At 35.7% G+C, this 13,576-nt stretch overlaps 1 protein-coding gene across 7 annotated transcripts in view; it reads right to left on the reverse strand.

Annotated features, from left to right (window-relative positions):
* Nucleotides 1–13,576, reverse strand: part of TMEM131L (transmembrane 131 like) — a 79,609-nt gene that overhangs the window by 15,375 nt on the left and 50,658 nt on the right. For 4 of the 7 annotated variants that reach the window (XM_079305358.1, XM_079305356.1, XM_079305361.1 and 1 more), the window contains 13 exons: nt 13,285–13,390; nt 12,467–12,620; nt 11,666–11,836; nt 11,294–11,363; nt 9,226–9,343; nt 8,499–8,640; nt 7,413–7,522; nt 5,706–5,778; nt 3,546–3,688; nt 2,793–2,935; nt 2,280–2,466; nt 1,032–1,217; nt 28–177 (listed from right to left, as the gene is read on the reverse strand). In XM_079305358.1, the coding sequence (XP_079161484.1) occupies nt 28–177; nt 1,032–1,217; nt 2,280–2,466; nt 2,793–2,935; nt 3,546–3,688; nt 5,706–5,778; nt 7,413–7,522; nt 8,499–8,640; nt 9,226–9,343; nt 11,294–11,363; nt 11,666–11,836; nt 12,467–12,620; nt 13,285–13,390 (1,753 nt within the window). The remainder of the gene's footprint in view (nt 1–27; nt 178–1,031; nt 1,218–2,279; nt 2,467–2,792; nt 2,936–3,545; nt 3,689–5,705; nt 5,779–7,412; nt 7,523–8,498; nt 8,641–9,225; nt 9,344–11,293; nt 11,364–11,665; nt 11,837–12,466; nt 12,621–13,284; nt 13,391–13,576) is intronic. The other 3 variants (XM_079305359.1, XM_079305357.1, XM_079305360.1) reach the window with 2 other exon arrangements.

Consider the following 13,576-nt stretch of genomic DNA (forward strand, 5'->3'; position numbering starts at 1 on the left):
GAAAAAAAGAAAAAAAAGTATTTTTACTTGTAAGAATCAGAGCTGATTACATCAACGGAGTTGCTGTTCTGCTGTGGTGAAGCACTAGGATTTGGCCTCTGTCTTGATTTCACAAACTCTGCTAGAATATACTGGGCTTGCTGGAAGGCTATAAGAATCACTCCAAGCAGGGACAAACTGCCAAAGAAAACAATAGATACCAGTCACTACAACTTTCAGGAATATTGAGTGAGTTAAAAAGCTTCTAACAAGATACACTTTTTGTTAGTAAATTCTAAGCAAAAAGACAGACACAAAACTAAAATACAGCTTTAAAAGTGATAGTTGCAATAGTATTTTTCTTCTTTTTTCCTTATAGCCCTTACTAGTTTTTAGCTCTACAAAATAACTCAATCATGAACTTTACAAAGAAAAAAAACAGAACGAAGAAAAAGTTCATTCTAAAAGAGATAATCCTCGATTTGAAGACAATTTAGAAGTAACTGTGTTGCAATGAGTCTTACATCATATTATGATATGATACTTACCAGACTGCTGCTGTTCATTCATGACAGTAATTGTCATTATTTTGGTATTTATTAAATACTGTCTCTTTCCTTTCCTAGAGAAAACGATGGCATAAAATGGGCTACAAATGCCATCACACGTCTGAACTAAAAATGTAGATGCAAAATAACCTTTCTTTCCATAGTGTATTAATTGCATCAAACATATATGGATCAAAGCAAAAATCTTTCTAATTCATCAAACTACCTTCTCAATCACATGGTATAAATTTTGTTAGAGGGAAAGTAGAAGGCAAAATTCTTGGTTTTTCAGATACCTGTAGTCTTCTTCTGTTGCATCTAGAACCAGGTAAAGTGGTCACTGCTGTTTCATTTGTGCTCTGACTGTTTTCAATGTCCAAACCATGCAAGCAGCAGCACAGTGTGCACGGGAATCTCAGTGATCAGCACATGTGTGCTATTACCATGACAGTTACATACACTGCATCTTATAGGAACTCTGGGGCGCTGTGAGGAAAGCCTTACCTTACAAAGAGGACAGTGAGCCTCCAGAAAGACTCTTCCCAGCTGGGTCCTGGCACCACATCTGCACACAGCGGTAACAGATGGTGAGGGAGAGTCACGTTGAGTGTGAAGTGGAACTCCAAATCAGCAGCAGTCACCAGTGTGAGCTCACGAATTACCCATGAAGATGTAAAATCAGGAGTGAATCTGTCAAGAAAAACATAGGTGGTGTCACTTTTTCATTGTTGGGCTGAATTTTATTTTCTGAAGTCACACTGATACCAAAAATACAAATACTATGACGACAACAACAACAATATTAAGTATGAAAACTAATTTAATAATATTTACCAGTAATTTAATAGTGTTCTTAAAATTACTAAACTATAACCTCATTATTAATATGAATTATTAATTTATTCATCTAATATTAATATTTTAGTTATATGAAATAATACGATTTATTAATATTTTTTTAAACCACAGTTACATAAAGTGACCACTATCTGCTTAAAGTGTGCAGGTGGCATAGTTAGATCATCTTAAATTAGCCAAATATGTGGGTTTATTGTGACTTTTCATAATAATCTTATTACTCTGACGTTTTCCTTTTATCAAGGAAATGAACATGATCATCGAAGGTTAATCAACAAAAGCACAGCTGTCCAGCATACAGCCAGCAAGATTTCAGAAAGTGCCAGGTACTAGGGGACAAAGCTGGAAAGATACAGAAAGCAGAAGAAACACCTGCTTTGTCTCCTCTTCCATTTCCCAGACCCATCTCACTATTCTACTTGATTGCTAGAAGATATAACTTGCCTTTCCAATCAGTAGAGGTGAAAATTGTTGCATAAGAAACCACAGTTACTTTAATACAGTAACATTACTTTTGCTTAAGTCACAGTATCTTTCACTCAAGGATAGTGTAAAAAGAACCAGTTTTAGACTATGTGCAATGTTGGAAAAATAAGACTAGATTGGAACAAGCTTAGAGAATAACAAGCAAATAAAAAATTGTGGTAAGCCTTCTGTTTTAATTTATTACTTCATTATGCACTGATAAAAGCATGTATGCTGCTTTTGAAAATACTGGGTAATATAAAGAACCAATTTTATATTATCTGTTTGTTAGTGTCATCCTGAGGCAAATGCTTACAAAATTTCTATTCAAAATTTTGTGTGTAGTATACTATTGGAGTGTCTGTTTCTGAAAATAATTATTTCAAATTTCCACTTCATTTATTTTGTCAACAATTTGTCAGTGCTTACACAATGCTGATTTCTCGTGATGAGTTCTGAGCCAGGAAAAATTCATGACAGTCTAACACTTCAAATCCATATCCTTGGCAACTGTAACCATTGATTTTCATTGATGAAATTGTTATAGGAAGAGGTCCAATATTCTCTACTTTGAAGTTCTTCGTAATGGATAGAATTTGCTTGCTGTCCTTAAGTTCTTAAAGGAAAAAAAAGAGAGCAATTATTCTACAGTGCATAAAATTATCTTCTTACATTCATAAATAAATTGCTATTTTGACTTACAATTAAATTAAAAAAAAAAAAAAACAAAAGTGGCCAAGATTTAATACAGACTGTTCTGCAGTAGTGTACTTCTGAAACTTTTAACGATTTTCAGTTAGTTTTGACAAAACAGAAATTACACTTCTCATGGCCAAGCTCTTCAGCTTCTACTATTCTGTTTATGTAACATTAATGTTCTGTACCAGTACCAGTGCAGAGCAAAGCAGCTGAACAACAAGAGACCTATGTCTCCTTACTCACGTCGTCTGCAGTCCATTAGTGTAGCTTCTGGCACCTTAAATCGAAGGGATCCTCCTGCACCAGGGAGTCTTCCCCCTACTTTAAGCAATTCTTTGGCTCCGAAGCCTTCTACATTGACCACATCCAGGATGGTTAAGTTGTTTCTGCCATAAAATATAAATCAAGCAATCAGACACTAAAGCACAAATTAAGCTTGCAAAATCATGGCTTTGCTGCCAAACCAAGACAACAGTGTTTCAGAAACACAATTAGTGGTGAAACCTGGACAGGTTTCCCTTAAACAGAAACAGGGTAACTCCAGAACCAGCCACTAGTGAATTTCACACTGTGAAGGAAGAAGTTTAGCGACTAGTTCCACCAGGTAACAACAGTGCCACCTATTAAAAATGGTTGCTGCTTCCATAAACTCCCTTTTCCTACACAGGTAACTAATGTTTGGCTGAATAAAAGACTCACTGGATCCTTAACTTCTATCATGATGAAGTCAGGTTGAAAATAGCAAAGCCACGCCATGTGTTTCTCTCTTAACTCAATACTGACTCAGTAAACTCACATACATTTTATAACACTCTGACCATGTATCAAGAAAATTAATGACTGAGACATAGACACAAACACACTTTAAGCAATTTTTGTTAAACCAGAGGTATTCTGACTTTCAAATTTTGACCATTTGCCTATGTTCCAGGACTTCGCAAATTCATTTTTACATTGAGCTGCTTGATTCTCACTTACAACTAAAACTTGGCTTACCTGATTAAAATAAGGGAAGCAACTCTTTTGTAGTCAAGAGGTGTAAAAACGACACCAATTTTTCTGGTTTCCAGTGGCTGTAAACTTAACCAAAGCATCTCAGAACTGCATTTCTTGCTCATGATGTCCTCTTGATGTGCATTCTGTTAAACAAAAAATGCACATCTTCTTAATCACAGAAAATATGCGTTTAAAGATGTCAATAAAAAATGCACTGTATTACTACTTAGCACCACTTGGAATATTTTTGGCAAGGTGCAGAATCTGCTAACTTGTTATACCAAAGTCTTTCCTTCTGACAACATAAAACACCAGATAAAATTGCTTATTTGAACAAAAGTTCATAGTATTGCATTTATTATGTGGAATGTATTACTTCATTATTTAAAACAGCTTTTATTTGCTCAGATGGGAAATAGTTTCTTCCATATTCAAGGAATCCTGAATCACTTCACAACAAGAACTGACAATATACTCATTGCACAGGGAAATGCAGCAATCATTATACCCTCAGCATATGACTTACAACTTGATTGAAGTAAGAAAGGGACTGCTGAAAAATATGCTGATCATTTGAGTCATTGCAAAGAAGCCAAAGAGAATTCTCTACTACATTAATTGAAAAGCAGAATTACCAAAAGTTCACTTAGTCTGGAAATAATGCAAATTTTTTTTAATACTGTTGTTTATTCTTTCTGTGTTTGAAAAATGAAAACAGCCAAATAACTTGCTCTTCCAGACTTGGGGGTCCCCTCTTAGAAAGGGGTGATCAGATACCTATAGCAGTCAAAAACCTCATAAACATTCCAAAACAAGCTCTCACTTGGTTGTTTCCGAGTGTTGTACTAACAGCTTTTCTCATCTTTTTCAGTACATAATGTTTTTATTCTTAGTCTATTTTATGAAAAATAATACAGAAATACTATCAGAACTTGTACAGAACTTGCCTTTAATAGTCAGTATTTATTAAAAGCAAGCCATGAATGGCATTTGCAAACTTCCCCACGTCATTCCCTACAAAGATGAACCTAACAATTCACTACACATAAACTGACTAGAGAAATTACGACAAATGCAAAACTTTACATGTTAACAACTACTATTATTAGCAATTTTTGTTAAGAACAAATATTAACAACTATTGATTTGGTTAACAAGGCAAGATCTCTCTCATATGTGCTGAAAATCTAACCAACCATTCATATTCCCCACAGCTCTTCAGATCTAATGAAAAACATGTATTGCACACACTGATATAAAGATCTACATCTATTTTTCCATTTGGCCAAGAGTATGGTGTGTGGGACTGTAGAAGCTCACTCCTACCCCTATACTACCTTCCCTATTTTCAAAGTGCCTGCAGGCTAGGATTTATGAACTGCTGTCTCCTCTCTTTTACAACTCTTACAACTGTTGCCAGAAAGGAAAGGTCAGCTTTGATTAGCATAGCAAACATACTCTTTTCTTTTTAAAAGGTACAAATATTTCATTAAGATCTAAAAGTATATGTGCAGAAACACGTATCTACACAGGACATGTAGATTTAAGATGAAGCTGCATCGTGCTCAAACAGCAAGGAAAATACATTAACTCTGGGCATTTCCACAAACAAGAAGTCTTAAGAAGAAATTCTGTGGCTATTCTGGACAGTACTCTGGACACCAGAATATGCCATCATCGGTGTGCCACAGAAAACTGTTACCACATTCATGCAAAAATTAGGCAATGGGAACCAGAGAGAATCATGACATTCCAAACCTGAATCCAGAAGTTGCAATGGCATGAAGCTGAGATGTAGAAATCCTGGCTTGTCCTCCCTTGAACTACCCAACACTACTTCCCTCTACTGAGAAGATAACCCAGCTCCTGACATAACCAACTCCACAGCCTGACACTTTATGGTCAACCTGGAGCCAAGGGTGAAGTCACAACACATTCACACACTTGCAGGCAGGCATGCATGCACTTCCTCCCTACAGCTGTATTCAAAACTGACCCAAAGCCTAAAAATAATTAACTGCAAAGATACAAACCTGATGAAGAATCAAGAAAACACTGAAACTGCTTTAAAATGTACTTGGGAGGAACCCAGAAGTAGCACAGCTAGAAAAACCTTTCTCTAGTGTGTCAGACCACTTCCACCAAAATTAGCCATCTTACCCTGTGAGAACATTCATCCATTAGCCTGAATTCGGTGGTTGTGAAATTGATCGCTTGCACATTTATGCCAAACCTAAATAAACCAAAACAAAAAGTTAAGCACTCAAAACCCAGCCTTGTCAGAACTGCACTGTCTTATTTTTATGTGCAGGTGAATCTATTCTTAAATAAAGATTACTTTTACATATTTGGCAATGTGAAATATGGTGGAAATGTTTGTCTGCATTTCAACAGAATACACTGCAAATCAGTGTTATGTGGATTCCACACATATGGAAAACAGACAAATGGCTGGGCATTTTAGGTCTGTCAGTGTAGACTATTGTAAAATATCACAGTCAAGAAACAGAATTCCTAAGCTACGTAAACACAAATTCCCCAAAGTCACATAAATACAAATTCCCCAAAGCTCTTTCTGCTTGCATAACTGTTAATAAATAATCATTATTAAATCGCCAAATTTATTCAAATATCCGTCTTTCTGCTCATGACTTGTTTGGGATAAATTCCTGTTTTCCATCACATAATTTGCAAATCAAATTCACTTAAAGTAATTGATTTTTTTGGCTCAAATATGAATTATAAGCATTTGACATTAGATATTAAAAACTGACATAAGAAAAACAATATGTAAAACGTAGACTAAAGAGGACAAACGGACCTCCAGCCACTGAACTGAAAATTCACTTGTCACAACTGTCTATGACATTAGCTTAAAAAGAACCAGTTAATGGATGTGATTTCTGGTGAACTTAGATCTGCAGAAATCAAAGCGTGCAAATACAGAGAAAATGTAATTACAAACCACTAGAAAGAGTCTATGTGGAAATCATATTTAGTATGCAAACAGATGCAGTTATTAATGTGCATATATATACACAGACATATATATGCATATGCATGTACCTATGTAAAGAAATGAGGTTAAGGAGCAATTACACAGAGATCAGGATCCCAAATAAGCAAATTACACCTAAGAACCTAAGGACTAATCCCACTGTCTCTAACCACATAGTCCTACTAACTGCAATATTTTTTCAAAGGTATGTGTAGTAAGCATAAGTTATTTTGGTGAACTTCAGCTCATTCACCAGGTCTCTCTGTTCATCTAACTCTTCCCTAGACTTCTCATTAGATCATCTCAATTCTAAAACTGAAAGTCTAAAACAACACAGAAACATTCCTAAACATTTATGTTGAGGTTGTTCCCTATGGACCTGCATTTTTCTTCCTGGTTCCTGTTTCCTCTTCTTTCTTATTACTTAAGAAAAGGCTAAGAAGAAAACTTTTCCTGGTGGGACGGTCCATATACCTTCTTTTCACTGACCCGTCTACAGACTCCACAGATACCAACTAGCACTGTGAGGAGATGCACAACCCCAACTCTGTAAGCTGTTCACCTCACTTGGTCAGCTTGCACTAAGCCTAAAGTCCTAGAAGATGACCAACTATAATTTATATCTGGCAGACACAAACTTGCTTAAAACATATTCAATTTGTGTTTTATCAACAATGAGGTACATTACAAAGGCATGCACCATACACGGAGCTGCCCTGAACATGGCTGTATCTTCCAAAATGGGTCAGAATATAATCCCCACCAAAATTACACTTTGAAAAACTAAATGAAACCCAGTAAGTACAATCACAAGGCATAGCAAATCAGATCTTTTAAAAGGGAAAAGAGTATCCTGAGGTAGTTATTACCATTTGTTCAGCAGACTCAGTGAAGCTTGAGGATCAGGGTAGTAAGAAAGAGGCAGAAGCTGCAACGTAACTGGGAAGGATGAAGGGTTTCTTAGTACGAAATATTTTACCTAAATAGTTTGGAGGGGAAAAGAAAGAGTTAAAAACTACATATTTAAGAACTGATTGGTAAAATATTCAGCACTAGCAATACAATCTATATTTTCAAGGGACTTCAATCCAGCTTCTGTCTCAATGCAGTATAATCATACATGCATGACTGCATGTAACAGCAGGACATATCACCACAATGTCATAATTTTCAAAATCAGCTAAGAGTGCATTTTTAACCATGTGTACAAAAACACTGCCCCTGCTCCCCAGATAACCTTTTCATTTGGATTTTGATTTATGCAAGCAGATGTAAGCGAAGTTCTTGCACAGAAGAAAGTGAAGTTAGTGAGGTGCTACCTTTTCTTAGAGAAGTCTGAATGCAAGCAGGTTATAAAAATTTCTGTAATGACTAGCAATTAAATTGGGCAAATGGAATATTAAGGTAATTCACAATATGTGCATATGAAAACAATTTCCATATGACTGGTTCTGGCCTAGGCTATGTTAGTAGAAACCTAGTGACAAACAAGAAAGAAATAATTGTCAGTGTGCCTGGAAGATACATTGTTCTGCAAGTGCTGTATCTCTCATAAATGTTTTACACACTTCTGTTACAAAATGCAGTGGCATGAGGAAGGCCATCCTGTATGGCTTTAATGACACACCCTATCCCTAGTCCCATGTTCAATTATTTTACCACAAGCATGTAACTTACATAATGAATACAAGCAAAGTTTTAAGAACTACAGAAAAAAACTCGGTAAAAACCTACACTGCTTTACTCCTCTCCTTGAACTAAAGTATTACAACTAAGAAGCTAGAAAACTTACTGAAGAGCCAAAGTGATACAAATTTAGGGTCTTAACTGAGATCAAAACACCAGCTCATCAAGTAGTATGAAAATGATAAGCATCAAATATTAACCACAGACTTTATTTAAACAAGATAAACATATATCAACTCAGAAAAAATTATAGTAACAACTGTCCTCACCATACTACTTTTAACAGCTGTGGCACTGAAGTTGAGTGCAAGGCCAGGCTCTGTAGTCAACCGCGGCAAGAAAAAGGCAAAGGATTCCTCTTCAGAATGCTTCTGCTGAGTAAAGCGAGCCAGTCCTAAAATACGTCTCCTGCTTTATCCACAAAGGCAGAAAACTGAAGTTAGTTTCTTTTTTTCCTTTCAAACAACAACAACAACAACAACAACATGATTTGCCAGGATCTATAATTGCATCAACTTATCTTTCCTTGAAAATGGTCTCTACAAAATAAAATCCACAAAGCTGTAGCCTAGAAGCAGAAAATCAGCATAATTTCTGTGTATATAGGCCAGCGACTAAAAACCTTGAAAGCCATCCAAAGACCCTGAGAAGACTGCTAGGCAACCTGTTGATGAAGAACTCATGCAACTCCACAGATGAGCTGGTAAAACCTGCTTGGACTGCTGGACATGCCACGTAGCCCTGGTGAGATAACTATAGTCAGAATATTATTTACATTCCAGGCTGAAAAGCTTACTTGTGGCTGGCAGTGCCTTGAAATGAAAGCTGGGGTGTCTGGGGTGTTCTGAAGTTCCTCCACATGCTTCAAGAGAACTAACTTAAGTGCAGAAAAATGGTCCAAAATTGTCCTAATTAAAAATACTTCAGAATACAAATATTCTTTCTTACAACACTGCACTGGCTTGAATTAAGAACTTCAACAGATTCTGTACAGACCTGCATGCTTCCCCACGTCTTATTTTTTGCCACCTTTCATAAAGGTCCCTTGCAAGCTCGGAATCCACATCCCAGGCAGAATGGTCCAGAGAGAGACTCTTCTGCCAAAGCAGATTTGCTAAAATGATAACAGATTTTTCAGATTTTACAGAGATAATATTTGCTCCTTTCATCAATCTACTTCTGAACACGAGCAATCATTATCTGAAAAACATACAGACCTAAAACAAAAAAGGCAACCCACTTTTCCCCTTCAAAATGAGAATATGTGAGGGTATATATATTATTTTCCATATCAGATTTGCACAATGAAATACATCTGCAAAATCAAAGTAACTGTACATGCAAACAAGAGGATGAGTATTGCATAGGTTGTGTATATAAGCAAGCCCTTTTTACTGCTGATATTTCCAGTGGGTGCCATTGAAGAGTAACCATGTTATCAGTAGTCAACACAGTACTCTCTACTGATGGCAGCAAAGTATCAAGGTAATATACTACATAGTGGTACAAAAATATAGTAGCATAGCACAACAAAGAACAAAACAGTTCCCATAGTTTTGTAACAGTCTTTTAATTTTAGCTTCTTTTTTAGATTCTGATAATTTTCTCAAATTCTTCTTAAGATGAATTGCAAAGCTTTACACCAGTCTGAAGATTAATGCACTTTTGAAAGTTACACTCATATTGCTTCAAGCATTTTAACACAGTAGAAAGTAGTTAGAAAAGCAAACTTCTTTCGAAAGAAAACAAAAATTACTTATTTTTAAAGTGTAAGTACTTCATTTTACAATCCTTAATGTTTAAAGAAATTAATTGAGATCGGTGAGTATTGGAACAATCCAATCACAATTTCTTTAGGTCAGTATTTTCAGGGTCATGCATTAACCATTTCTGTTTAACAAATTCTATTATCATACAGCAGAAGGCAGAATACCTGTAAGTACAGATCTCGTGTGTATTATTAGAATGAAAATAAAGTAAGCAACATGGATTCAGTTGTATCAGCCATATTCCTTCATTGAGATTTAAAAAAACACAAAAAATAAAAAAGCAAACATTTGCTTCTAAGATATGTGCCTTGGCATGTAAATATCTCAGTAATTGTTCAAGTCACATGTTTCTGTATGACACCTCAATTCTCCTTTTCTCATCTGACTGACTACTACTGACTTCCTTGTATCCTCACACAAAAATACATGTTAGGAAACGTTGTCTTGAAAACATCTTCAGGAGAGCACTCAAACATTTAAAGCCTGTGATACAGGTCATTTCCTGAAACTCCTTACTGCACAGAGAGTAAAAACTACTATTCTGAATTAGCTTTTAATAGGTTCAACATTCTTTAGGCAGTTATCATGCCATCTAATACCTATTCCTGTATTTTGGTAAATGCCAGCCAGGTACTTAAAACAGCTCTCAGCATTACAGTATCTGGAGATAGATTCCTCAGTTCCAGAAAAATGAGACCTCTTCTTTCTGTTTCATATGATATAGTGATAAGGATGCTGTTTTATAAGCCTGATAAACCATCTTTTGCTGAGATCTATGGCATTATTGCTGTGGAAAAGAGAGAAAGAAAAGGCCTTCAAATTTATCTCTGGATACAGGCAAATATTGACCAACTTTTTTTTGTTGTTTTTCATCACAGAATTCCCAGGATCTGGGCCCAGGTTATGCACATTTTCTAATAACTTTGAGTTAGTGGACAATTTTACCATTCTATCTCAACATCTCTCAAGAAAATGTGTATGAAGAAAGAAAAGGGCAATATACCACCAATGGGAACTTACAGGAGTCTTAAATATTAAAATTTTTAAAAAAGGTTTCAAGACAAAACAATAGCTTAGCAAGTGCTATCAATTAGATGTCTGAAAAACTGCACTATGTAGTCAGAACCCTCAGCCATTTACATACTCCCAGAAAAGTAGATGTTTTTTAAAAAAATGTAAAACTAAGTACTTGCATGAACAATCTCATTATTCTCATTACAAGTCCTGCTATATAAAATGAATTATCTACAATTAAACTACTGTCAGATGCCAAAAGAAGCCTTAGATGAGCCTACCTGAATCAGACTTTCCCAAGTAGCACTGAATATCACAGTGGGCAGCTGCTTCAAAATTAAGATCTCCCTGCTGGAAAAACAAAACAAAAATATGGCAAAACAAGAGAATGAAATTCAATTTCTCAGTGCATAATTTTGTAGAGTCAAATAAGAGAATTAAGGCCTTGACAATTATGTGCCAATAGAACTATAATTCCATCACTGTTCAATTCTGGGGACTTAACTTTTCAAGCTACAGAATGGATTAAGAGTGGTCTGGTACTGAGCTTTTCTTTCAGGACTAAGAATAAATTTCTGTCCCGACAGAGACACTGCTGTAGTTGGGTTTGCAATGCCTAACAATAATTCAATACATACAATTGAACACAATACCTTGGATACAGTCGAATATATCTGCAGAGGTATTTCAAACATCACTCCCACATTTGTGGACAAACAAATACTAGAGAGCACATTTGTAACAGTGTCTTTCACATTGAGTTTCAAAGAAAATACATTCCAGCAGCCTGGAGGTAGAGTCAGAGGTTCAGCGAAGTTCAGAATCTGAAAAGAATCAAATGACAGCTGAATTAAAATTGGTACAGCATTTTTTGATGCAGGTGGTATCTTGAAAAATGCAAACTTTCCTGTCCTTTGCGGTTTTGCTGTTACTACATGGTCATATGTACTCATACCTGATCCATACACTGCACTTATACAAAACTCAATATCAAAACACAAAAAGAGCCATTTAGATGCCCACATCACGTGCTTATTCATAAACTAGATCTGCCTCAGTTGAACCAAGCAGTTGTGCCAGTAAATGATCACCTTTTCATCTCATCTATGCACTAAAGGTTTCCACTAAGAAGAAATGCTAAATCCTAGAGAGCACAAACACACACATTCAACAGTTCTGACAACAGAGCAGTGGTCTGTAATTTGATGCATATGTAGCTGCAACTGAAATGAAAGAACAGTTGTCAATAAAACAATATAAAAGACACCTGAACAGAGAATAATGCCTCTTGAGACAGTAACCTAATAGTTCCAGATGTATATAAACCTTTATTTTCAACTGATTCCAACCAGCTCTAAGAACACCAAGTTCTTCAAAGAGCTTATTTTGTATGTCAAAGGTCCATATATTTAAATCAACGACAAAACATTGTATAACAAAGAAATAAAGCTTACCTTTACTATGTTCTTTGTTTCTCTGGCTATGAAGACCTCATTCAATTCAATGCTGAAGTAAAAATTGTTTGTAAACCACACAGACCAATACCCTGAAGTATTATGATGTGGTTCTATATGAAACAATGTTGCAGAAGGATCTACATCAAAATACCTGTAAGATACAGAAAATATATAAATACAGAAAAAATATAAATACACTTACTACTGTCCTTGAGTACACAATGCGTGGTCTATACAAGAGTAGATACCATAGCATTCTTGTATGATGAGACTCATTCTAAGTTTTCCCAGAGAAGAACAAAATCATTTATTTGGGAATAATTACACATGAGAGTAAAAATTCACAAGAACCATGTAAAAGAGACAGGGCAAATTCCCTACCCTCTTGTTATGTTATAGTACAGCATTGCCTATTACTTTGTGATACAGCAGGGTGGATGAAATTGGCAAAAGATGACTGAAGTAAGAAAAGACTTCACATTTTTCCTAAGACTATCCAGCTTCTGTGTTGCATCAACAAGAGTGATGGAAATTTTATCATAGACCAAGGAACAATTATATGATATGAGCTGCTAAGATGCATCTTTTAATGGCTCCTAAAACTCTTCTTGGGATAAATACAGAATTATTGCTTTAAATGTGACAAGTCCATTTTGGCAAATGACACAGCAACAATAGGAAGAAGCTTCTTCACTGACCTTGGAATTACAGAGTGACAAAAGAAGTTAACTTCATCTTTTAAGAGTAAGGTACAGTATTTTCATTATAGTATCAGTGAACATTAACAAACGAATAAAAATTCACTGTCAACCTACCCTTCCATCACAGGACAAAAAAGACAGGCTTTGAGTGTTGTAGTGCCTTTCAAAAGATTTTTCTTATTGTTGTCAGCATAAAGACTTTCACTGCCACAGGATTCAGCTGGGAAAGAACAGACACACAAAATACATCAGCCAGAAGTATATCCAAAATGATTTTCATGTGAAGATTTGCAAGAACACTAAAAAGGGGTATCTTTGCTAGTGCAATCCTCATACGGGTGAGTAAAGCATCTAACTGTTTGAGTCCTAAGACTCAATCTTTTCAAAGATTTCCAACCTTGCCTTA

The sequence above is a fragment of the Erithacus rubecula genome, assembly GCF_903797595.1.
Source record: "Erithacus rubecula genome assembly, chromosome: 5".
In the NCBI taxonomy this organism is placed as follows: domain Eukaryota; kingdom Metazoa; phylum Chordata; class Aves; order Passeriformes; family Muscicapidae; genus Erithacus; species Erithacus rubecula.